Here is a 25,583-nt window from a genome sequence, read left to right as displayed (position 1 = left end):
CCAGGAATCTCTCAGCCAAGAACACAGAGGGTGGGGTGGGACCTGAGGGGTGGGGCTGGGGGGCAGTTCTCTGCTTTCCACAGGACTCCAACTCTAAGCACCCCCGCACGCCACTGCCTGGGTTGCCCCCTCTGTGATAACCAAGCTCAGCCCTCCGTCCCCACCCCATACCCCCACCTCAGCCTTCTCACGCTTGAGGGGACAATGTCCAGGCCTGGCTCAGCCTCTGGAAGGATATGGTCAGGATTTGGGAGACATCCCAGCTCTGGCTTCAGCCCTGAGGATGTAGAGGAGAGGGAGGGGGTTCTTACCAGGCTGCCAGCTCGGGACAGGGGTCTGCGAGGTCCCTGGGACAAGGGGCTGCTGCTTAAGTCTCTGGTCCTGTCACCACCACATCAGGTCCGCCACAGCGCCTGGGCCCTGGAGGAGGGCAGGCCAAGCGGTCATGCAGGTTTGCCAGGAAGGAAACCTGTGGTGCCAAGGTGGCCCCAGGACAATGCTGACTACAGAGGGAGGTAGTGCAGGCTGCTGGGTCCAGCTGGAGGATGGCAGGGGGGAAGGGGGCCCAGGGTAGAAAAGCCCCAGGAGCTGTCCCAATGGGGGTGTCCAAGCAGGCAACAACAGAGGTCGGGGTTCAGTGGATGGTCAAGTGACAAGGACACTAAGCTGTCTTATATCAGGGGCTCAGCCCTGGGGGACCACAGAGCCCAGCACCCTGTCCCCAGACACGCTCCTGGAGGGCAATACTTAACCCAAAAGAGGAAGCTGAGTCTGCCCTCACTGACCATGTGCCCTCAGATGGCCACCCCTCTTCCCACGCACACCCTGTCTGTGCTCACCTCTCCTGCACCTGGGCCCAGGCCCACTGTCCGCATAGGCTGGGCACACACTCTTGGCTGTGGGAGTTGGGGGTCTGGAGCCTAGTGCTACAAATGTCCCTTACCCAGGGAATGTGAGGGCCCAGAGCTGGGAGGGGTGCCCCAAGTAGGCCCCTAGAGCTGGACGGGTCCCTCGCTCAAACTTGATCCCTGGAGGAGCCAGGGCTCCCCCTCCTCACACTGCCTCCCCACCACCGTCAAGCTGAAAGAACGAAGCCTAACACAGGTGCAACTGACCTACTGCCAAGCTGCCCAGAGCTAGCCCTAAGGGGTTAACCAGCACTCTTCATCCCATAAATCTCCCAGGCGTGGGTCAGAGGGAGCCCACACCACTAGCCTGCCCAGGCTTGCCCCCAGCCGGGCAGGGAGGGGCAGTAAATATTTGTCAAGCAGGAATGTCTACACAGGCGGACAGGTCAGAAACTACAATTGCCCACTGCCGGGGAAATTCCTGAAAGCAGGTGATGGCAAGCTGGCAACGGAATCCCCACACAGCCCGCCCTGACTCCGTGTCCAGTGCTCTTTGCACCACCTAAGCGACTGCTCCACAGTCAGCACGGAGGCGGTGGCTCAGTGCCTCCCCCAATGGCTCCAGGCCCTGGCGGCAGAGCTCCAGAGCCCGGTCTAGCGCGGGCCGGGGCCTCTACTAGCGAGACCTCCCGAACCGAGTGGTGGGGAGCTCCGGGGGCCCCCAGCAGGAACCCCCCCCTCCCTTCCACCGCTGCGGCCCCGCCCGGGCGCGCACCCCCAGACCCCGCGCTCCGCACACGGTGCAGCCCGGGCCGGGCCGGGGCGGGGCCGGGGGCGGGGCGCAGACGGCCGGGACTCCCTCCAGCTCCGCGCCTGCAGCTCAGCGGCCATGGGGGCGCGGCTGGGCCGGCGGACCGGACCCGAGGCGGGCTCGGAAGCCGGGGCGGCGGCGGGGTGCGGGCCCGCGCCCTATGAGCGCCGGGTGCGCTGGCTCCGCGAGATCCAGTCCACGCTCCGCGAGCGGCGACCCGAGCGCGCCCGGCAGCTGCTGCGCCTCCTGCGCCAGGCGAGAGAAGGAGCGGGCCGGCCCGGGGCTGGAGGCCGGGGAGGGGCCGGGGGCCGCGGGCTGAGGGCCTGCAACGGGCCGGGAGGTGTTGCGGCGCTGGCCCGGGGCTCGGGAGGCAGGGCTGGCCCCAGAAGGGCGCGCGGGCCGGGAGGGTTCCGAGGGTGCGACTGGTTGAAGGGTCTTGTCTAGGCGAGAGGGCAAGGGATGGAAAGCGATCGGCTAGAGTGAAGGCCAGCGAGGCTGTAGGGGTGGGGTGGGGGCTGTGAGTGTGGAGGAGGGGGCCGTGTCCGTGTCCACCTCTCTGGGGTTTGAGAGGTCAGTTGTGTGCGTCGAGGGTGCCCCAAGCCTGGAGCTAAGAACCCAGATTCAGGCCTTGGCAGGAGAAGAGTAGAGCTGGGAGGAGTGGCAAGGGAGTGGTGGAAGGGGGACGGCATCTTGTACTGAGGGCCTAGGGGAAGAGGACGGCTCCTGGCTCCTCCAGGGTGAAGGGAGGCACTGCACAGGACCCTGGAGAGAGGACCTGGGAAGTGTCAGCCCAGCTGGTCAGCCAGTGCAGACTCACCATGACACTATGGCAGCTACAACTCACATCATTCATCCTCCTAATGGGCAGATCGTGCCCATTGAGTACAGACACCTGGCCTCTGTACATCACAACACCACATCTGGACCCGGGGGGGGGGGCGGTGTGTACCTCTGGTCCCACACACACCAGGTACCTGAGCCAGCCTGGGGTGCCCTAGGAGACACGGGTTCTGGTCCCAGCATCACCACTAAGCAAGCCACTTCCCTTTCTGGCCATGTTCCCATCCCCCACAGCCGCTGCCACCACAACCAGCCTGGTCCTGGAATCAGAGATCAGCCATGCAGGTGTTTGGCCTGCAGGTGGATGATTAGAGAAGGGAAACTGAGGCTTGGAGAACAGTGGTGAGCCTGTGGCCACAGAGAAAACAAGGGGGCAGCCAAGGGAGAGCCCAACCTCTAGTCTCCCTGTCCCACCCCCTGCTGCACTGGGTTTCCTTTCTCTAGGCCCAGCGGGCTGGAAAGGTGGGGCTGGCCCTTTAAGAGGAGCTGTCCACACCAGCTGTGTGTCTGGGGCCCTGTCTGGGTCAGCCCAGGCTCACCAGCTAGCCCTCTCTTCTGGATCCTCCCTAGCTGGCATTTGTAACTTGAATGGTGTTTAAAATGCAAACAGCAAAGCAGCATCGAATCAGCTAGACCATCCAGAGGTACAGATCTTCGTCTAGGATGGTATCTGGAGCCCAAAGCACCAGGAGGACATTTTTTTTAAGCTGGGAAACCAGCTATGTTGCCCCCTTGTGTCTCAGAGGTCAGGATTCCCAGCCAAGCCCCAGGGACTTTGCAGTTATGGCCCTTGGGCATTCCCACAGGGCCTGTCTTCCTGTGTACAGGGGGCTTATGCACAGACGGTGCCACTCTCTGGCTTGGGGAGGGCCCAGGGATCTGGAGGCCCCTCCTGGCTGTGCCTGCTCCATCAGCTTGTCAGTATATACTCTAAACGGACACTCTAAAAGGGCGTTCAGTGCCACACCAGGCCTATGGGAGTAACAGGAGGAGAAGCCCAAGGACTGAAGGCAGGGAGGCCAGGGCAGGCCAGGGGCCCAATGGTAAGGTCTCTGTGAGGCGTGGGAGACATGGAAGCTGGAGAAAGAGACTGGTGGGCTGGGAAGGGTGGGAGTGCCAGACCGCACGTGAGTCTCTGGTGTTACACAATGAGAGCATTTGGTCTCCACAAAAGGGATTAAAGGTCAAGCTTAGGCATGTGTTTCCTGGAGCTGGCTCTGGCAGCCCAAGGGTGGGACTAGATGGGTGTTGGGAGGCCGACAGGTGCAGGAGGAGGCTGTTAGGGAGAGAGGCCTGAAACTCCTCGAGCAGTGGAGAGGGAGAGCTGGGCAGAGAGGTGTGAGGGGAGAGTGCAGAGTGGTTCTGGGCTCCTGCCTGAGTGTTGGGAAGATGGGGATGGGGACGCCGTTTACTGAGCTGGGGCACAGGAGGTGAGGCCAGCTTCAGGGCAGCAGGTAAAAGCACCCAGTCTAAGCTGCCTTCGGGACATCTGAGCTGAGAGAGGTCCATCCCCACAAAAGGGGCCTGGACCTGTCAGCAGATAGTGGCCAGAACTCAGGAGAGCTCGGAATAGGTGGAAGAGGCAAAGGGCCCCGAAGGAATGCTGGAGGATAGCGGCATTGAGGGGTCACCAGAGGAGGCCCCAAAGAACCCTCCAGATAAGCCCAACCCCAGAGGAGGCAGGTGTCACAGTACCACGTTTCTCCTCCAGGGAACCAGTTTAGGGTTTTGGTAACTACTTATCACCTCCTGAAGCCCCCGATGCACTGACAGTCTCCTCGTCCAAAGGGTCCACTTGCCTCTGGACAGTTGGCCCATTGCCGCCTGGGAAGAGACTCCAGCAAGCATCAGGGAGGGAGACAGAGAGGGGAACAGATGTGAGGGGCTGGCTCGGATGGGGGCCTGGAGAAGGGAGGGCCCAATTCCTGGCTCACTCAGCTCTCCTCACCACTCACAGGACCTGGGCCTCGAGGGGACCCTCCTCACCGACATTCTCTACAGGAATGTGGCCTTCCTCAATCTGGTGGACCCCATCTCCCATGACCTGCTTGTGAACCTGGCCCGGGACCTGCAGTGCCCCAAGACGGTGAGGCCAGTAGACTTGGACCTCAGGCGGGGCAGTGCAGCTGACAGGGCCCCTCGGAGTGCCTAGGGCTGGGGGCTGGGAGCTTCATCCTCACCTGGCTTGCTTTGAGGCCTGAAGCAGGTCAAAGTCCCTCAGTACTAGGCTGGCAAGCCGCCGGAACACATGTGAGCTACACCTGAAAGGTCGTGTGTTGGGTAGACCTGCTTCCTATGCGCCAGGACCCAGGACCCAGGACCCAGGCAGGAAGTCATACAGGGACACTGCAGGACATAGAATGTTCTGACAAATCCGCTGATGGAACCAAACTCCCAGCCTCTGAGTTCCTGGGGTCAGAAGAGAGCCACTCTCAGCTGGAACCCCGTCCACATGTCCCTATTCCCATATGGATACACCTGGGGACAAATGCTCACTGCTTTCCATAGCAGCGTGAGCCACCAGCAAATCCCTCCTCATGTTGGATTGGCGTCTGCTGCCTGGGGCCTCCATCCCCCCCCCCCCCCCAAGCCACCACATCTGTCCAAACCCCGCTCTGGTGGCACCTGCAGACATCCTGCCATGAGCATTGAAGGTGCTGTGCTCCTGACACAGCCACCAGCCCCCATCCCTTAGTCACAATGAGTCCCTGTGTGAAACAAGGGTGCCCACAATTGGCCCGGCCAGCTCTGGACTCCTACATCTATACGCAGACATCAGCAAGGATTCTGGGGCTAGCCTAGAGCCACACCGTGATTGCCAGGGCTTGCTGCCACTGCGTGTACGCACTGCGAACAGAGCAACAGGATAAAGAATGTGCTGGGCGGTGGGGTGTGCTCAGTGCCAGCTTTGTGGAAAGCAGAGCATCCCTGTTTTTCCACCCGAGCTAGGTCTCTATGAGGGCCCGCTTAGGCCCAGCAGAGAGCCAGGTGGTGGTACTGTAACACATTAACCCTCCCAGCCCTGGTAGCCCAGACCCAGGCCCCACAGGCAGGGTCTAGCTTGGACAGTGAGAGGAAGAAGAGCGTGCTGACCTGGCTTTGTTCCTATTCCCTGGGGGTGGCGTCAGTGGAGCAGGGCTCCCTGGAGGGGCCTGGTCCTGCCTCCCCCTGTGGCGAGTCCCCGGGGAGCGCTGAGGGTGGGCAGGGAGCCGGCTGATAGCCCGAGACACTGGCCTCGAGCCTGAGGACAGGGAACAAGGGCCCATTGTATAGGCTTCCTCCCACCGGGCACTGCGGGCCTCAGACCAGCCTGTCCAGTTACCAGCGGGCAGCCTCCCCTGGCTCCGTGCCAGGCTGCAGCCAGGGTGGGGGGTGAGAGGGGGAGGCTAGTGGGCAGCTCAGTGATCCATGATGAATCATGTGCTGGGGCACACACTTGGATCCCCAAGGCCCAGAGGGGGATGGCAGGGGCTCAGCCTCACTCTGACAGCGCTGCCCCCCAACAGGACTACGAGCTCTGGAAGTCCTCGGATAAGATCTGCCGCCAGCTCATCTACCACCTCACCCCTCACTCCAAGCGGCAGCGAGGCTCCAGCCTGCCCCGGAGGAAGACCCAGAGCTGGTAAGGGGGGGCCTAGCCACAGCCCCACCTCACGGCCCCTTAGGGTCCCTTCCTAGGCTGACATGGAGAGGCAGCTCAGCAAGAGGCCGGTGCCTGAAACCCTATCCTGTGAGCCCCTCACTCTGGTCTGCATCACAGCTCTGGAATGCTCCCCAAGCCAAGCTGCACCCTCTGTGTGACCTGCCTCCTGCCGTTCACTCGCCCCTCCATCCCTGGCCTGTCGCAGGGCCTGGCCCCGACCCGCGCCAAGATGACCTCAGCAGACATCAGCTGAATCCTCACAACAGTGATTCAGGTTCTGTGAGGGAGACAGATTCTGGGTCATGATTCCAATTTTACAGGAAAGGAAACTGAGGTTGGGAGAGGCAAAGTGGCTTGCCCAAGGCCACACCCTGCCCTGATTTTCCTACAGCTCTTTGAAAAGCCTTTGCCAGGCTGCCTGAAGCCAAGGCCTCCACAGCCAGCTGGAGAGCTTGTTCTGCCATGGGGTCCCCCTCCCAGTCACTCCATCACAGCTCCGTGGCCAGGCTCAGCCTAGGGACTGGCTGCAGATGCCCGGGTCCGGGGACCCAGAACCACAGCCCCAGGGCTCTCCCCTGCTTGCTTCCTCGTCCTTTGAGCCTGGTGGTTCACGAGGAGCCCAGAGCCCATGGGGTTGTTCCCTGCCATGGTGGGTGAGGGCCCTGGAGGTGGTCCCGCTGCCTATCTGCATAGTAGGCCATGTTCAAATGACAGGAGAGACCTAGAGGGGGTTTCAGGGGTGTCGGGGGACCCTTCTCAGTCTCTCAACTTCCTTTCCAGCTTAGAACACAGGGGGCCCTTCACCTCTCAACAGCCCACCCCTATACCTCCCAGTACCTCCCTTCTTGCTACCCTGGGCCCATCCCCTCTCTGGCCCCCAAAGCTGGGGGAACCAGCCTGATACCCTGTCCCCCTCATAGGAACATCTGTTTTTACCCCACAAAGGGTTGACCTTAGAGGAGGTGTGGGCTCAGGAGTCAGAGCACCTCAATTTGAAGACCTGGCTTTCCTCTTAGTGGTATGTGACCATGGAAGCATCCTGTCCCCTCTCTGACTGTCATGTGCTCTTCTGCAGAACGGGGTAACCATTCTTACTCTGGATGTAACAGGTGTGGCGACGCAGGCACGCAGGTGGCTTTTATAATAATAATGGCTTGGAGAAGCTGAACACATGTATATTTACTCCTCACAACAGCCAGGTCCCCTTTTCACCAAAGGAGAAACTGAGGCTCAAAGAGGTTCCAAGACTTGTCCGTGGCCACCCATGTAGAAATAGCAGTTTGATCCCAGCGCGGCCCGACCGTAGGGCCCTACCACCGTGGGCTGCCCCGGCGGGTCACCGTCTGCAGCCAGTGGGGACCTGCCTGGGCCCTGGACCCTTGCTCAGTCCATCCTTGCCTGCCACCTTCCCACAGCCTCAAGAGCAGCCTCCAGATGACTCAGCCGGTGGGGGAGACCGTGAACCTTTCGGGGATCCCGCTGTCGGCGCGGGACGTGCGGCACATCAGACGTTACCTGGGAAGCCGGGGGGCTGGGCTCACGGTGCTGGACCTGAGCTTCACGGGGCTGAGCGACGAGCTGCTGCACCTGCTGCTGCCCAGCCTCTGGGCGCTGCCCCGCCTCGCCCAGCTCCTGCTCAACGGCAACAGGCTGACGAGGGCCACGGCCCGCGCGCTCACCGAGGCCGTCAAGGACTCCGCCAAGTTCCCCGCGCTGGCCTGGGTGGACCTGGGCAACAATGTGGACGTGGCCTCCCTGCCCCAGCCCCTGCTGGTCGGCCTGCGCCGACGGCTGAACCAACGCACCTCACTCCCCACCATCTATGAGGGCCTGGACCTGGAGCCTGAGGGCGGTGCGGCTGGGGCCACGTCTGCTGCCTCCACCTGGGGCTCTGCAGCTGCCGGCCCAGGGTTTGAGCCCCAGGCCTGCTGCACTAGGTGACCTGCCACCCACCCTGGCTCCTGCCTGAGTGCCGGTGCTCCTAGGCACATGGGATGGGGGATGATGGAGGCCCTCCAGGCCCCCAGAAATCCAGTGTAAATGCTCAGCCTGGGATGAAGGGGATGGAAGGAGAATGGGTTCGCCAGAGGCCAGATGGTCAGCCCAGGATGGAGTGTCGGGCCTCCCTCAGCAGGGAGCGCCCGGCACCTGCTGTGCCGATCCCATAGTAAATTCTGATGCCTCCCTCTGCCTCAGCCTTTCTGCACCGTGGACCTCAGGGCCACTGAGCACCAGCCCTGCTTTTGGGGTGGGGCAAAGGGGTGGCCAAAGATTCAAGGACGCTGCCCACCTGAAAGGCAGAGACCAAACTCACACTGACTTCCCCCAAGTGCTCCCTAGGCAGACACCAAGGTGTGGGGTCGGGTCCATCTGTGGGCTGGGGAGTTAGAGGAGGCTGCCAGGGACCTGACCGTCACATCTGGGCAGGGGTTGGAGAGGAGCAGTTGGGAGGCCACAGAGGGGCAAAGCTCCAAATGGAGCCCCACAGTAATCTTGTGCCTGAGCCCAGGACCCCTTGGGCTGCAGACAAGACTGTGCTGAAAGGAGGCAAGGTTCATCTCCCACAGGGTGAGTGCTGCCCACCACCCCTAGTACCCACCCCCCAGGCTCCCTGTACTTAGTGCGTAACTCCATGCGGTTAGGAGATACCTCAGACCAGAGACAAAGAGCTTGTGTGTTCCCTCCAGGCCCTGAAGGCCCACGTGCACAGTCCTTCCCTCTGACGGACCCCAAGAAAGCATGCCAGAGGTGGAGGTGGGCACATCCAGCAGCAGGGGGTCGTGGGTGGAGCAATTCTGGGGCTGCCCCACGGGTAGCCTGTTCCCAGCAGGGGGCTACATCCCATCCTCCCAAGGACGATAAGGGCAGGCTCCAGATCAGAAGCTTAAATCCATGGTTGCCCCCCACTGCCTTGTGTAGAGAGCTGAAGTACGGCCGAGCTAGGAGTTGGGCAGGGCAAAGACAAGGAAGGAATTTAAAGATGTCCGGGGGGAACTGAGTTCCAGAGTGGGGAAGCCAGCAGCCTAAGTCTCCCATGCGGAGCCGGGTCAGGTCTGGGGCTGTGGGGATCCACACGGATAAGGAGAGACCGGGTGGCAGAGAGAAGCCCGAGGGGCCAAAGAGAAGGTGGGGCTCCCGCCCTGGGCCTACGTACCCAGGCCCACTGGCTAACCTTCCTCCACAGTTGGGCCCACAGGGGACCATGAGTCAGCACAGTTTCCAGGCTGGCCAGATATTCAACAGCCTCTTGGGCCAGAAAGGAGATGGCATGGTGCTGGGTTCCAGGACCCGGCAGGAGGTGGGGAGGAAAAGAGCTCCTTTTCTGCTGCTGCCAGCCCACCCTGAGGACAGGCCCCTGCCAGCCTGGCTGCTTTTGAAGGAACCCTTATCCGGAGGTGGTGGGAAGGGTGTGAATAACACCAGGTTCAGCCCAGCTCTGTTCCTGACTTGCTGTTGGGACCTGGCCAGAGCCTCCTCTCTCCCGGCCTTGGGTCTCTCCTTTTTCCTCTGTGTTAAATAGGGCTGGCTCTCCATAGTTCCCTCCAGTTCTCAACCCTCCATCTTGGGGTCTCGGCCCTCTCAGTCCGCTTTGTTTTAAAGACATGGGCCTGCCCTTTGTCTTGGGAGCCACAGAAGTGTCTCCGGTGCCCTCACTCCGGAACAAGGGGCTCAGGCTCCCCGGAGCAAGGCAAAGCAGGGTGGGAGATGAAAGGGGCCAGCAAAGAGGAGAAAGATGGGGGAGTCAGCCTTGCCCTGGGCAGACTGGTGAGTCCGCCACACGCAGGCAGCAGTGTTCTCCTGTGATTGCTTGCTGGAGAAATGCCAAGCTCTCTGTTCCCCCTGTCCTCCTGCTCCCCTCGCTCCCTGCCCACCCCTGGCCCAAATCCAGCCCACAAACCTTGAACGTCGCTGCTGGGAGAGACTCCTACCAGAATGGTGTGACGACCTGAGCGGGGTGTCACCAGGCGAGCTCTGGGAGAATTCAGGCGGCAGCAGCTGGTCTCAATCTCCCCGCCTCTCAGACGGAGACGCGCGATGCAAGGGCTGAGCTTGAGTATAAAACAGCTCAAGAGAAGAGGGTTGGCCTTGTTGCCAGGCAGGTGTCCACGGCCTCTTCACGGGCCCTCACATTAGGGCCGCCTGGCCACCGGCTACTCCACAGGCAGGGACACTCCGGGAGGAGGGGGCTTGTGCCATGAAGCTTGGTGGGCAGAGAGGCCCTGCCAGGTGGGCTCTGGCCTGAGTTCCAGACCCAAGAGGCAGCAGGTGGGCCTTGGCCAGGCCTAGTCTTGGAGCCAGATAGGCTCGGCCTGGTCGCAGCCTTAGTCACCCAATGGTGGTGTCCTCTAGGGGCCTGTTCCTTCATCTTGGGGACTAGATACACCAAGCCTCCCCTTATCCTGATGGAGAGAGCATGGCAAGGTCTGGAAAGTGCCTGCTGCGTGGGGCGGGGGGGGGGGGGGGGGGCAAAGGGCAGGCACTCTTCAGCGTCAGTGGGGCCCCCACCCAGGGCTCCCTGGATGGGAATGGCAGGAGCCCAAACCTTCAGGACTAGGCAGAGCTGAAGCCCTTTATTTATTTAGAGAGCACTCCTGTAGCCTTTCTGTGGGCCCGGTACTGTAGTGATGGTTTTACACTCCTTTAATTCTCTTTGCACTTATAGGTGAGTAGCTGAAACAGGGAGAGGTTAAGTGATCTGTCCAAGGTGAAGAGCTAGAAACTGGAGGAGCCAGGAGGCCTGGCTTGTCTGTGATTGCTTACGCCTGCCTGACGCTGTCTGTCCCACAGCCATCCTGCGGGCTGAGGATTTGCTGTAATTCTTGAGCAAGCCCCTGCCACAGACACCATGATGGCAGGTATCCTGCAGTGGGACAGACCCTCAGCTGCACTGCCCCCCAGCACAAGATCTATCAGGACCTCCCTGGGCCTGTTTCTTTGTGTGCAAAATGGGTGGGGAGGGGAGCAGTGAGGACCCAGGCTTTGCCCTCTTCCAGGATTGAAAGGGATGGATGGGGAGTGGGTTCGGAAGTGTTCGTCAGACTGAATGAAGCCCAGCCCTGTATTCAGGGGGTCCGGGATCCACACCCACTTCTGATAGTCTGCCTGGGACAACTGCAGGTACCTTCACCTCTCTGGGCATCAGCCTCCTCGAGCCTAAGCCTGCCTTGCCAGGATGTTCAGAGCACTGAAGGGAGACCTGTAGGAAAGATACCTGTGCTCAACAGGACCTCTGTGACCAACACTTGGGAACTTTTCTGTCCCAGAACAGAGAATATTTGAGCCCAGATAAGGTGCTTTCCATATGAGTTTACAGCAAATGTCAGCCTCTGCTGAGTCTTCATCTTGAAAATCCAAAATCTCCGGCAGCTGATCCCAGTGGTTGATATCAACCAGCACAGAGGTTTTTCTCTAGGTTCTGGAGGGAAAGGAAAACACACTTTTTCCTCTTAGAGATAGTTGCCAATCATCAATGAAAACCAGTATTTCCTTTCCCAACTGTATACTTCAATTTTAATTTTTAAAAATTGTACTTTTATTTTTTATTTTAAAGATTTTATTTATTTATTTGTCAGAGAGAGAACACAAGCAGAGGGAGCACAGGCAGAGGGAGAGGCCGGCTTCCCGCCGAACAAGAAGCCCGATGGCAGGACTCGATCCCAGGACTCTAGGATCATGACCTGAGCCAAAGGCAGCCACTTAGCTGACTGAGTCACCCAGGTGTCCCTATTTTTTAAAATTTTTTTAAAAAAGATTTATTTATTTCTAGAGAGAGAGAGAGCACGCGTGCATGTGAGTAGGAAGGAGGGGGAGAGGGAGAGAGAATGAGAATCTCAAGCAGACTTGGAGCTGAACGTGGAACCCGACACAGGGCTCAATCTCAGGACCCTGAGATCATGCAAGAGTCGGGCGCTTAACCGACTGTGTCACCCAGCCACCCCCAAAATTGTATTGTATTTTTAAATAATCCTTCATTGTAGTACAACTGAAATATAATAAAGTGGACGTAACAAGTGTTATGATGTATTTTTTAGATATATTTTATTTTAAATTTTTTAGAGAGATAACACGCACCCGTGTGTGTGTGCCTGCAGGTGTGCGCACGTGGGAGGAGGGGCAGAGGGAGAGAATCTTCAAGCAGAGTCCCTGCTGAGTGCAGAGCCCAAAGGGGGCTCAATCTCAACCCCATGAGATCATGACCTGAGCAGAAACCAAGAGTGAAGACACTTAACCGACTGAGCCAGCCAGGTGCCCCAACAAGTGTTACCATTTAAAGTGTACAGTATGGTACATTTTGACTTCCATGAAACCACCACCACGATCAAGACAGTAAAGATATCTGTCATCTCCAAAAGTTTCCTTGTGCCCCTTGATAATGCATCCTTCCTACCCCTCCCTGCCCACTCCCTTCCAAGCAGGGGACTTTGACCTGCTTGCTGTCCTTACAGATTTGTTTGCATTTTCTAGAGGGTGGATTTGTTTTGCTTTGTTTTTTAGTTTATTTATTCTTTTAGTAATCTCTACACCTAATGTGGGGCTTGAACTCATGACCCCGAGATCAAGAGTCACACATTCTTCCAACTGAGCCAGCTAGGTGCCCCTATAGTTTTAGATACATGGAAGTTTACATATATGGAAGAATACGCGGTGTACTCTTCTATATTTCTTTCACTCAGCATAATTATTTTGAGACTCCCACAATGTTGTGTATATCAGTAGTTCCTCTTAATTGTTGAGTCGTATTGTATTGGACGGATGTACCACCATTCATTCACCTGTCAACGGACATTCGCGTTGTTTCCAGTTTTTAGCTGTTACAAATAAAGCTGCTACGAATATTCATGTCCAAGGTTTTGCATGAACATATATTTATTTTTCTCTTGGGTAGTAGTATCTCACTATGGTTTTCTTTCCTTGTAATAACTTTGCCTGCCTGGTTTTGCTTATCAGGATAAGGCTGGTCTCATAGAATGAATTGAGAAGTTATTCCTTTTTCTTCAATTTTTCAGGAAGAGTTTATGGAGAGTTGATATTATTTCTTCCTTAAATAATTGGTAAAGTTCCTCAGTGAAGGCACCTGGGCATGGAGTTCTCTTTGTAGATGGTTTTCAAGTACAATTCCAGTTTCCTTAATAGATATAGGACTATTCAGGTTAGTTAGTTTTTTTTTTTTAAGATTTTATTTATTTATTCGACAGAGATAGAGACAGCCAGCGAGAGAGGGAACACAAGCAGGGGGAGTGGGAGAGGGAGAAGCAGGCTCATAGCGGAGGAGCCTGATGTGGGGCTCGCAGACGCTTAACCACTGTGCCACCCAGGCGCCCCTCTTCTTTTTTTATTTTTTATCTTTTTAGCTTTTGTAAGTAATGTCTACACCCAACACGGAGCTCGAACTCACAACCCCAAGATCAAGAGGTGCATGCTCCACTGACTAAGCCAGCCACGTGCCCCTTTTTCTAGATTCTTAAATGAATTTTCTTCTCTGGTATTAATATAGCTGAGATCATTGATCTGAGACCTTTCTTTTTTTTCTGATATAGATCTTTACTGCTTTAAATGTCCTGCCCCCCATCCCACCAAGTTCTGCTTTAGTGGCATCCCACAAATTCTGATATGGTATGTTTCCATTTAAGAGTCAGTTCAGGAGTGCCTGGGCGGCTCTACTGGTTAAGCTTCGGCTCAGGTCATGATCCCGGGGTCCTGCCATCAGGCTTCCTGCTCTGCGGGGAGCCTGCTTCTCCCTCTCCCTTTGCCCCTCTCCCTGCTCATGTTTGAGCATGCGCCCATGTTCCATGCTCTCTCTCAAATAAATAAATAAAATCTTAAATAAATAAATAAATAAATAAATTAAATGAAAGTCAGTTCAAAATACTAATTTCTCTTTTGGTTTCTTCTTTGATCCATGGGTTACTTAGAAGTGTGTTGTTTCCAACTATTTAGAAATTTTCCAAGGATCTTTCTGCTAATGATTTCTAATTTAATTTCCTTGTGGTCAGACAACTTGGTTAGTATGGCTTTGAAGCCTTTTGAATTTTGGTAAATGTTCTGTGTGAGCTTGAGAAAAATGTGCACTTGAGAATTGTGCTATTGTTGGGTGGTTCTATTAAGTGTTAATCAAAATCAAGTTGACTGCCATATCCTTGCTGGTTTTCTGTCTACTTGAGATCTGTCTACTTATTGAGAGGGGAACTGAAACCCCTGACTGTAATGGTATTTGCCTATTTTTGTTGCATTTTTTTTAAACGATTTATTTATTTATTTATTTATTTGACAGAGAGAGAGAGAGCCAGCGAGAGAGGGAACACAAGCAGGGGGAGTGGGAGAGGAAGAAGCAGGCCCCCAGCAGATGAGCCTGATGTGGGGCTCGATCCCAGGACCCTGGGATCACGCCCTGAGCCGAAGGCAGACGCTCAACGACTGAGCCACCCAGGCGCCCCTCTAGTTGCATTTTTTTGCATCATGTATTTTGAAGCTTTATTATTAGGTGGACAAATGTTTAAGATTGTTATGGATCCTTGATTAACTGACTCTATCATCATTATGAAATGACCATTATCCCTGGTAATATTTCTTTTTTTTAAAGATTTTATTTATTTTGAGAGAGCGTGCGCATGCACAAACGGGGGCGGGGGATGGGCAGACAGAGAGGGAGAAGCAGACTCCCCGCTGAGCAGGGAACCTGATGTGGGGCTCGATCCCAGCACCCTGGGATCATGACCTGAGCTGAAGGGAGACGCTTAATCGACTGAGCCACCCAGGCGCCGCCCCTGGTAGTCTTTCTTGCTCCGAAACCTACTTGTCTAACATTAATATAGCTATAGCTACTCGGGCTTTCTTTTGATTAGTTGTGAGCAATGGTATTATCTTTTTCCATCCTTTTACTTTTAACCTATGTGTGTCTTTTTATTTAAAGTGTGTTTCTTACAGGTAGCGTATAGTTGGGTCCTGCTTTTTAATTGTTTAAAATTTTTATTTAAATTCTAGTTAGTTAATATATAGTGTAATATTGGTTTCAGGAGTAGAATTTAGTGATTCCTTGCTTGGCGGGGAGCCTGCTTCTCCCTCTCCCTCTGCCTGCAGCTCCCCCTACTTGAGCTCTCTCTGTCAAATAAATAAAATCCTAAATCCTCATATGAGTGAAATCATATGGTATTTGTCTTGTTCTGACTTATCTCACTTAGTATAATACACTCTAGCTCTATCCACATCATTGCAAAAGGCAAGCTTTCATTCTTTTTGATGGCTGAGTAATATTCCAGTGTGTGTGTGTGTGTGTGTGTGTGTGTGTGCGCGCGCGCACACACACACACACACACACACACACACACCCCATATCTTCTTTATCCATTGATCAGTCGATGAACATTTGGGCTCTTTCATGACACTGAGATCTTGATGGTTGCCGAAACTAAGAGTCTGAGGCTCAACCGACTGAGCCACCCAGGTGCCCCTAATAAGTTCTTTACAGATTTTAGATACTAACCCTTTATCAGATATGTTATTTGCAGATGTCTTCTCCCATTCCGTAGGTTGCCTTTTAGTTTTGTTGATTGTTTCTTTCCTTGTGCAGAAGCTTTTATCTTGATGAAGTCCTAATAGTTCATTTTTGCTTTTGTTTTCCTTGCCTCTAGCAATGTGTCTAGTAAGAAGTTACAGGTCCTGCTTTTTTTCCTTTTTTGAAGATTTATTTAGGGATGCCAGGGTGGCTCAGTCGGTTAAGTGGCTGCCTTTGGCTCAGGTCATGATACTGGGGTCCTGGGATTGAGCTCCACATAGGGTTCCCTGATATGTGGGGAGTCTGCTTCCCCCTCTCCCTTGCTTGTGCACTCTCTCTCTCAAATAAATAAATAAATAAATAAATAAATAAATAAAATATTTTTAAAAAATAAAGATTTGGGGTGCCTGGGTGGATCAGATGGTTAAGCATCTGCTTTCAGCTCATGATCTCCAGGTCCTGGGATTGAGCCCCACATCCAGCTCCCAGCTCAGTGGGGAGTCTGCTTCTCCCTCTCCCTCTGCCCCTCCCTCTGCTTGTGCTCTATCTCTATCTCTCTCAAATGAATAGATAAAATCTTTTTTAAAAAATAATTATTTATTTATTTTAGAGAGAAAGAGAGTTGGGAGGAGGGGCCAGAGGAGAGAATCTCAAGCAGACTCCCCACTGAGTGTGGAGCGGGTTGTGGGGCTCAATCTCACAATTGTGAGATCATGACCTGAGCCAAAATCAAGAGTCGGATGAGCCACCTAGGTGCCCAGCAGGTCCTGCTTTTTTAAATCCAATTTGACAATCTCTGCTTTTAAATTGGAGTGTTTAGGGGCACCTGGGTGGCTCAGTTGGTTGAGTGTCTGCCTTTGGCTTGGGTCATGATTCTAGGGTCCTGGGATCAAGCCCTGAGTCAGACTCCTTGCTCAATGGGGAGCCTGCTTCTCCCTCTCCCTCTGCCTACCGCTCCCCCTGCTTGTGCTTTCTCTCTGTCAAATAAATAAACTCCTTTGAAAAAATAAATTGGAGTGTTTATACCACTTACAATTAATGTGATTATTAAATATGACTGTTAATGTGATTATTAATTGCATTTAATGTGATTCTTGATAGGTCATTATTTTTTTCTCTTTATAAAAACGTATCAAATTTTTTTTTTTTAAAGATTGTATTTATTTATTTATTTGAGAGACAGTGAAAGTGAGAGAGCAGAAGCAGGGGGGAGAAGCAGTGGGAGAGGGAGAAGCAGGCTCCTCTGTGAGCAGGGAGCCTGATGTGGGGCTGGATCCCAGGCCCCAAGATCACGACCCGAGCTGAAGGCAGAAGGCAGACGCTTAACCGACTGAGCCACCCAGGCACCCCTCAAATTTATTTCAATATCTAGTTTCATTTTTAAATTAAAGTGGTTGGACAATTTTTTGTAATTTAAAATTCATTATCAAAGGTGAGGAAAATATTATGAAGCTGTTGTGTACTGACAGTGAATAAAATTATTGGACTATGCAGTTATAAAAGCCATGTTTAATAATAAAAGTTCGTTATACTACCTAACTGAAGGACATATCCTTTAGCTCTTTATTTCTAATTTTAACATTCTCATTTTGACATAATTTACCTTTTTCACCCAATTATTAGTATGATGAACACAGTTTTCCCAAGTGTTAGACCTTTCTTTACCACTTATGAAACATGAGTTACTACTTAAGAATTCCTTACAAGAAATTTGAATTTTTAATTTTCCCCATGAACCCGTTTGATCAAAATATAGAACGTCACTACTAAATAAGTTAAAACAAAGAATGGAATAAAAAGCACAAAAGTGGCGTCTATATAATCAGCAAATTATCTGATAAGACATTTTAACTAATTCACATTTCTACTTCCCCCAAGAAAGAAGAACCTGGTTCCAAAGTACCACGAGGTTTGCATGTTTACTGCAAGCTTTAAGTCATGGTGTTATGTTACTCAACAAGACATCTCTAAGAAAATGGCAGTGTTCATCAGAACGAAACTTGTTACACCCCGTAGGTGGTATTCCCACATAGTCAATAGAAGAATTCTTCATCAAACTAAAGTTTAAAAAATGCAGAATGTCTGATAATTATCTCAAAGGCTAAAAAAATGAGAAAAATGCAGAACATAGATAGTCATTGGTTAATATTTGGCTTTGAGAAAGCCAGAAATGATTCAATTCCATGAAATAAGCAATAATGATAAAGGATGTAATTAATACGCTATATGCCTTTTGAGCCAAAGCACACTTTTCTCCTCAAGATAGTTCTGATTTTTACATTTTTAATGCCCTTTGTCCAGAAAAGGACTCCATTCTAAGCCATTATTTGAATAGAGTTCATAATGTATAGTCATTATTCTCCACAGGTTGTTTTCATTACAGTACATAAACTGAAAAATGGCAAATGACTAAGTCAGTTATAAAGAATTTATATCACAGTAAATGCCAATTTACAATAACCATCAACAGGCTTCTACACCACAGCCAGAAGCCGCTGCGGTAGAAGTCACAGCCAACGTGATTCTTCCATGGGCCCAGACTTCGCTTACTACAAATTACTGCATAAAAAGCAGAAAAGAAACCTCAGTGGGTCCTTCCAAAGCTGCTTAATATTCCAAATTATCTTCCTCTGGGTGTAAGAAACTGTTCATTCCTTTAATCCTTTTTTAGTCATTTAGCTTTTGCAATATTTTCTTGATGTTTTTGCTTCTTCTTTTGTTCTTTTCCCTGGCCTCGATCATCTTGGCCAGTTTCCGGGACGGTGTGACATTTGCGAGAAACAATGGAGTAAGGGCCACAACTGTTGTGAGGAAGCCATACAGGTCCTTTGCAGCCCATTCCACAACATACTCAGCCCAAGCCTTACATCAGACATCTCTGTAAGTCTTACGCTTGAATAGTGATCTCCAGCTTTGTCCTGAGAATCTTAGTGAACCGATTACAATTTCAGATGACCCTTGGTTGTTTGTCTTCTTTGGCTCTACCATACACTTGTGAGACAGGGTTTAAATTCTATATCTTCCTTCCCTAAGGGGTCCACCGGACTAGTTCTCCAAACCAGATGTGCACAGCTCCTGAAGCTGCAGTTGATGGTCCCCTCCATCCTTTGTTTTCTGCCTTGCTCTCTCTTCCTTCCCTACCCTACCCAGCCACTGCTCCCAGGGGGCCGAGTTCACCCACCCCTCAGCCTCCTGCACACCTTGGCTCTGCCTGCAAATGGCTGCCTCTGCTGGGCACTGGGGCAAAACCTCCACAGCGACCACCACCAGCCTCCCCTACATCACAGCAGGGACCATGGGCTTGAACCCCTCGAGAGGCCATTATTGATGGCCCATCATCTTGCTAGTTATTTTCCATTTGTCCGGTCTGTTCTTTGTTCCACTCTTCCTATTTTTCTGCCTTCCTTTAGAATATTTATGAATCCCTCATAAATCTTTTGTTGGGTTTGGGGCGCCTGGGTGGCTCAGTCGTTAGGCGTCTGCCTTCAGTTCAGGGTGTGATCCCGACGGTCTGGGATCGAGTCCCCATCAGGCTCCTTCACTGGGAGCCTGCTTCTTCCTCTCCCACTCCCCCTGCTTGTGTTCCCTCTCTCGCTGGCTGTCTCTCTCTCTCTCTCAAATAAATAAATAAAATCTTTAATAAAAAAAATCTTTTGTTGGCTTAACTTTTTTTTATTGAGGTAAAATAGTCATCCTGCTGGGGCGCCTGGGTGGCTCAGTCAGTTAAGCGTCTGCCTTCAGCTCAGGTCACCAACACAGGGTTCTGGGATAAAGCGCCCGCCTCGGGCTCCCTGCTCAGCGGGGAGCCTGCTTCTCCCTCTCCTCCTGCCGCTCCCGCTGCTTGTGCTCTCCTGCTCTCTCTGATAAATGAATAAAATCTTAAAAAAAAAAACTGTTTAAAATCCACATAATATAAAATTCCCCATTTTAACCATTTTTTATTGGATTTTATTTTTAAGTTATTTCCACCCCCAACATAGGGTTCAAACTTACAACTCAGAGATCAAGAGTCACGTGCTCTACCCACTGAGCCAGGCAGGCATCCCACCACTTTAACCATTTTGAAGTGTACAATTCAGTGGCTCTTAGTACATTCTCCCTGTTGTGCAACCATCCTAATTAAATAATGTTTTCATTACCCCATAAAAGAAACCCCACGGCCATCACGTAGGCACTCCTTATTCTCCCTTCCCCAGTCACTGGCAACCACGAATCTGCTTTTGCCTCTATGAATTTGCCTACTCTGAACATTTCATATAAATGGAATCATACATGGCCTTTTCTGTCTGGCTTCTTTCACTTAGCATGTTTTCAAAGTTCATCCATGTTGTAGCATGGATCAGTAATGCATTTCTTTTTATGGCTAAATAATACTCCATTGTATGGCTATACCATTTTGTTTACCGATTTGATGGACATTTGAGTGTTGGCTTCTTTTGTTATTTCAGAGTTGCCTGGGGTTTATATTATATATCTTTAAACTATCACAATCTATCTTCAAGTAATATACCACTTCTTTTTTGAGACTTTGACAGAGAGAGAGAGACAGACAGACAGCATGAGTGAGGGTGAGAAGCAGAGGGAGGAGCAGCAGACTCCTGCCTAAGCAGGGAGACCAATGTGGTGCTCGATCAGGAACCCTGTAATCATGACCTGAGCCAAAGGCAGCCGCTTAACAACTGAGCCACCCAGGCGCCCCAATACACCACTTCTAATGTAAGAATCTTACAATAGTATGCTTTCCTTTCTCCCCTATTGGCTTTTATGCTAATATTGTCATGCATTATGTCATAAGCCCCATAACACAACCTCCACTCCTTTGTGTAGATAACAGATTTCCACCTGGTATAATTTTCCTGTGCCCAAAGGATGTCCTTTATCATATCACATCACCAGGAGGTGATAAATTTTTTTCCCAGTCTTTGTAGGTCTGAAAACATCTTTTTGATTTTTGAAAGATGCTTCTTCCCAAGTACTGAATACTACATTAACAGGTTTTTTTCTTTTGTCAGTACTTTAAAGATGTTGTTTCACTATCTTTGTGCTTGCACGCTTTCCAATGAGTAATGTCATCCTTATCTTTGTTCCTTTGATTGTAACATATTTTTTCTCTAGCTGCTTTATAAGATGTCTTCTCTTCACTGGTTTTTCAGTTATGATATGCTTTGGTGTCGTTTTCTTCGTGTATCTTGTGCTCGAAGTTCATTTAGCTCCTTCGATCCGTGGGCTTACAGTTCTCAAGTTTGGAAAGTTTTGGGCCCTTACCTCTTCAAATAACTTTTCTGTCCCCATCATTGCCTCTCCTTCAGGGACTCCAACTCTGCTTAGATTAGGTCTTGAAGATGTCTGTTTTTTTCTTTTGCAGATTTTTTCCCCTCTACATTTCATTTTGGATAGTTTCTATAGCTGTGCCTTAAAGTTCACTAATCTTTTTTCAGCAGTGTTTAATCTGCTGTTAATCTCATCCAGCTATAGAAATTCAATCTGAAGTTTCTCCCTTTTCCTCCTTTCTCCTCCCTTCCCCATTCCCCTCCTCTGTCTTTTTAAATCGTCCATGCCTCTTTTTTTTAAATTTTATTTATTTATTTAGAGAGCAAGTACGCAAGTGGGGGAAGGGGCAGAGGGACAGGAAGAGAGAAAATCTCAAGCAGACTTCCTGCTGAGCGCAGAGCCCAACTCAGGGCTCAGATCTCACAACCCTGAAATCATGACCTGAGCCAAAATCAAGAGTCAGATGCTCAACCCTCTGAACCACCCTTAATTTTTTGAATATATGAAATAGTTAAAATAATGTTTAATGGTCTTCTCTGCTAATTCTAACAATTGGGTCAGCTTTGAATCTGCTTTGACTAGTCTCATTATGGGTTGTGCTTTCCTGCCTCTTTACATGCCTGGTCATCTTTGATTGGATGCCAGAATTTTACCTTGTAATGTGCTTGGTATTTTTATATTCCTATAACTCTTGTTGAGTTTTGCTCTGGGATACAGCTAATTGAAAACAGTTTGATCCTCTCGAGTCTCGTTTTTGCAGTTTGTTAATGTGGGACCTGAGCGGTGTTCAGTCCGGAGCTAATTATTCCTCACTTAAGAGGCAAGATTTTCCTGGATATCTTACTTTTTAAAAATTTTGTTCAAAAAATCTTTTAATGTTTTAAAATTTATTTTTACAGTGCTTTGAGTCTTGGGGTCTTGCTAATCCTGGAGACTGCCCTCCCAGAGTCGGTTAATTCCTAGACAGCAAACAATTCGCCTGCAGAGTGAGCCTATCATATACAAACTTACCTATCAAACTAACTCCAACCACCTTTACCTTATTCTCACATACCACACCAGTATTTCGTCTGTCTTAAGTCACATCAGGGCCAGGTTATGGACAACTAGAGACCACTCCTATAGCCAAGAACCCTCTGCATTTGTTTGAATTAACCAACTCTAAGCTTATTCAAACTTGCCTACCTTACTTTGTCCATTCCTTCCCCACGGAAACCACAAGTTAAAGGCTCTGGGTCATGCTCTCCCCTCACTCCTACTGCTTCCTGACCCACTCTGGGGTTTCTTCACATGACCCTGAATGGCATGGCATGCTCCCTCCTCTTGGAAACTGTAATCATCTTTTTTCAAGGCAGTTGTCTCCATGTCTGTCACTTTACTATACCTAATTAAAACAAAATCCTCGGTACATTTTCAAACAATGGCCTATGTAATATTCTGTGAATTTTTTATCTGGCTGGTGGGAACAGGAACAATTCCCAGCCTTGTGTAATACCAGGCATTGTTATAATCCTTTTTGATGGTTCTTTCTCCGGCCTTGGTTAGTTTCTTCACTCTCGTGCTGACCAGTATTCTGAGTACTCAAGAGGGCCCTTCAGCAGATCGCAGATCCCCTGGGTTCTCTGTGCAGCTTTTATTCTGGTATTCTGTCTCATGAACATGAGCTGCCTCAACCTCCCTGAACTCCTAGCTCAGATCCTTCAACGCAGGTAGATCGGTAGGGTTCATTTCAGTTTCCTCTCCCTGTATCACTGCCTAGAAACTCTCACAAGGCAGTAGTAAGTCCATCGTATTTGTTTCCGATGTCTTAGGGATTGCTCTGCTTCAATGTTTGAGTTTTGTTTAATTTTCAGGCATAAGACTAAATACATGCACTTACCTCCATTCGACCAGAGGCAGAAAAAATTCCTGCATTTTTAACCTAGCAGGTGAGCACAGAGGCTGAGATATTATCAATGAATTAACTGAATCTAAACCCTTCCTTGCTTAGATAACAAATTGGAGGCTTGGAAAGAAGTAGTGGAGGTAATCAGAACCAGAATCCATCCATTAAAAATCTTGGTCTAGTTATCTGACATTATTCTTTGCTCTGTATCTTCTTTATCTTGCCAAGCTATTTTCCATTTTCGACTAATATATTTTCATCTTCTTACAAGATTTATTTGAGAGAGAGCAAGAGAGAGCAGAGCAGGAGGGAGGGAGGAGCAGAGAGAGAAGCGGGCTCAATCCTAGGACCCTGGAATCATGACCTGAGCAGAAGGCCCATGCTTAACTGACTGAGCCACCCAGGCGCCCCTAGACTAATATATTTTCAAAAAATACTTTTAATTTTTATTTTTTATTTAAACCCAATTAATTAACGTAATATAATACCCAGTGCTCATTACATCACATGCCCTCCTTAATGCCCATCACCCAGTTACACCCTCCCCCCACCCTCCTCCCTTCCAGCAACCCTCAGTTTGTTTCCTATGATTAAGAGTCTCTTGGGGTGCCTGGGTGGCTCAGTCGTTAAGCGTCTGCCTTTGGCTCAGGGCGTGATCCCGGCATTCTGGGATCGAGCCCCACATCAGGCTCCCCCACTGGGAGCCTGCTTCTTCCTCTCCCACTCCTCCTGCTTGTGTTCCCTCTCTCGCTGGCTGTCTCTCTAATAAATAAAATCTTAAAAAAGAGTCTCTAATGATTTATCTCCCTCTCTGATTTCATCTTGTCAAAATAGTTTAAAAAACAGAGAATGTGCATCAATATTCAGACCTCCATGTGATCTTGAGACTGTTCCTCCCCAACTTTGGAAAAAAGTTGGAAGCTTTTTCTCTAGAGGGGGTGGGTTTCTGGAGTAGAAGTCCTTCCCACAGACCTGGAAGCCAAGTGAATCTGGGCATACCAGAATGCTGAAGCTCCCTAGCCCTCTTCCTTCACTGAGCTCCCACAAGGCCAGCAACAGTTCAAGGTAAACCCTCCAGACATGAGACTGGAAGTTTCCTCCAGGGAACCTGACCAGTCCAAGAGGAAAGTCCTAAATGTAGTATGGACATTAGGGATTTGCCAAAAAAGTTCAATCAGCTCATCTTGGAAACACATATTCTTCTTAATATCACACCTGTAAATATAAGCAGACTACCAATGATTGCCAGGCAGCTAAGGAAAGTCTATAACATGAAAGACTAAAAGCAAACCAAAAAGGGGAAAGAAAACATCACGCAGGGAGATGAAAGCTTCAACAAAGCATATTAATGTTCTCAGAGATAAGATATTACAACCATGGAACGAGGTCCTAATTAAAAAAAAAAAAAAAAAAAAAGGAGCACTTAAGAGAATCAATGGGAAATCTTCCATAAAGGAGATCAAAAGAACAAGAAAATGGGAGGTGGTAGGGACAGAAAAAATAAGAAAAACAGAGATAAGTCCAGGAGATCCAATATCTGAAGAACAGGAATTCCATAAAGAAAAGCCAGAAAACTAGGGGCGCCTGGGTGGCTCAGCCATTAAGCATCTGCCTTCGGCTCAGGTCATGATCCCAGGGTCCTGGGATCAAGCTCTGCATCGGGCTCCCTGCTCGGTGGGAAGCCTGCTTCTCTCTCTCCCACTCCCTTGCTTGTGTTCCCTCTCTCGCTGTCTCTGTCAAATAAATAAAATCAAGAAAAGGAAGGAAGGAAGGAAGGAAGGAAGGAAGGAAGGAAGGAAGGAAGGAAGGAAGGAAAGAAAAGCCAGAAAACTAAATGAAGAAAATCATTAACAACGAATTCAAGAAAGTTTCCCAGAAGTGAAGGATCAGAGTCCATTCTGGCACAATGCATGAAAACAGACCTCCACCAAGGCATGCCACTGTGAAATCTTAGAACACCAGTGACAGAAGGGAGAGAGTCACATACAAAGAATCGGCACTCAGAATGGCTTGACTCCTCTAACAGCAACACTAGATGGTAGGTGAAAAGTAAAAATGCCTTCAAAACTGTAAAGGAAAATAAATTCCAAGCTGGAATTTCACACCCGATCAAGTATGAGAGAATGAGACATTTTGTAGACATGCGATTCGCTCAAACTACTTTCCATGCAGCTCTTTTACTGCAAGCACTCCACCGGGATGAGTAATAGACCAAAGGGAAAAGAGGACACAGAAAACAGGAGCCTCAGCAGGGGAGAGCCCACGATGACAGCAATATAGTAAGCATAAGGGAGAGCCAATCCAGATAGGGACAGGTCAAGAAATTGATAAAATAGATGATGTGTTAATGTCGTTAGAGAATTTGGGTTGAATTAGTGACAAGTGGACAGAAAACTAAGCTAATAGCTAATAAAAATGCAAGAGGATTACTAACTCTAGGGAAAAGAAAGTTTTGTAGGAAGGTAACCTCATCTACTACATGGCTCACCTGTGATTTATTTTATTTTTTTTAAAGATTTTATTTATTTATTCGACAGAGATAGAGACAGCCAGCGAGAGAGGGAACACAAGCAGGGGGAGTGGGAGAGGAAGAAGCAGGCTCATAGCAGAGGAGCCTGATGTGGGGCTCGATCCCAGAACGCCAGGATCACGCCCTGAGCTGAAGGCAGACGCTTAACCACTGTGCCACCCAGGCGCCCCTCACCTGTGATTTAAATACCCAGTCATAATAATGTAAACACTTAATATATGATCTAACTAGAATTATATCAGGGAGATGGGTGATGGGGAGT

The 25,583-nt window shown here is 50.4% G+C and overlaps 1 protein-coding gene and 1 pseudogene across 1 annotated transcript; one reads left to right on the top strand and one right to left on the bottom strand.

The window, feature by feature from the left end:
• The first annotated feature begins 1,732 nt into the window (after nt 1-1,732).
• LRRC75B (leucine rich repeat containing 75B) lies at nt 1,733-10,572 on the top strand. Its single transcript, XM_026487909.4, has 4 exons — nt 1,733-1,914; nt 4,457-4,585; nt 6,006-6,121; nt 7,558-10,572. The coding sequence occupies exons 1-4, from the start codon at nt 1,738-1,740 to the stop codon at nt 8,081-8,083; spliced, it is 948 nt and encodes a 315-aa protein (XP_026343694.1). The 5' UTR covers nt 1,733-1,737; the 3' UTR covers nt 8,084-10,572.
• Nucleotides 10,573-17,100: 6,528 nt separating this feature from the next.
• Nucleotides 17,101-22,791, bottom strand: LOC113247061 (small integral membrane protein 15-like; annotated as a pseudogene).
• Nucleotides 22,792-25,583: the final 2,792 nt, after the last annotated feature.

Source organism: Ursus arctos, unplaced genomic scaffold, assembly GCF_023065955.2.
Source record: "Ursus arctos isolate Adak ecotype North America unplaced genomic scaffold, UrsArc2.0 scaffold_34, whole genome shotgun sequence".
Classification (NCBI taxonomy): domain Eukaryota; kingdom Metazoa; phylum Chordata; class Mammalia; order Carnivora; family Ursidae; genus Ursus; species Ursus arctos.
Note: the sequence above shows the minus strand (reverse complement) of the source record. Positions and strands in the feature narration are given on the sequence as shown.

Coding starts and splice junctions, on each gene's coding strand:
- LRRC75B (XM_026487909.4), top strand. CDS start 1,738: ATGGGGGCGCGGCTGGGCCGGCGGACCGGACCCGAGGCGGGCTCGGAA. Junction 1,915..4,456: donor TGCTGCGCCTCCTGCGCCAG/GCGAGAGAAGGA, acceptor CACCACTCACAG/GACCTGGGCCTCGAGGGGAC. Junction 6,122..7,557: donor CGGAGGAAGACCCAGAGCTG/GTAAGGGGGGGC, acceptor ACCTTCCCACAG/CCTCAAGAGCAGCCTCCAGA.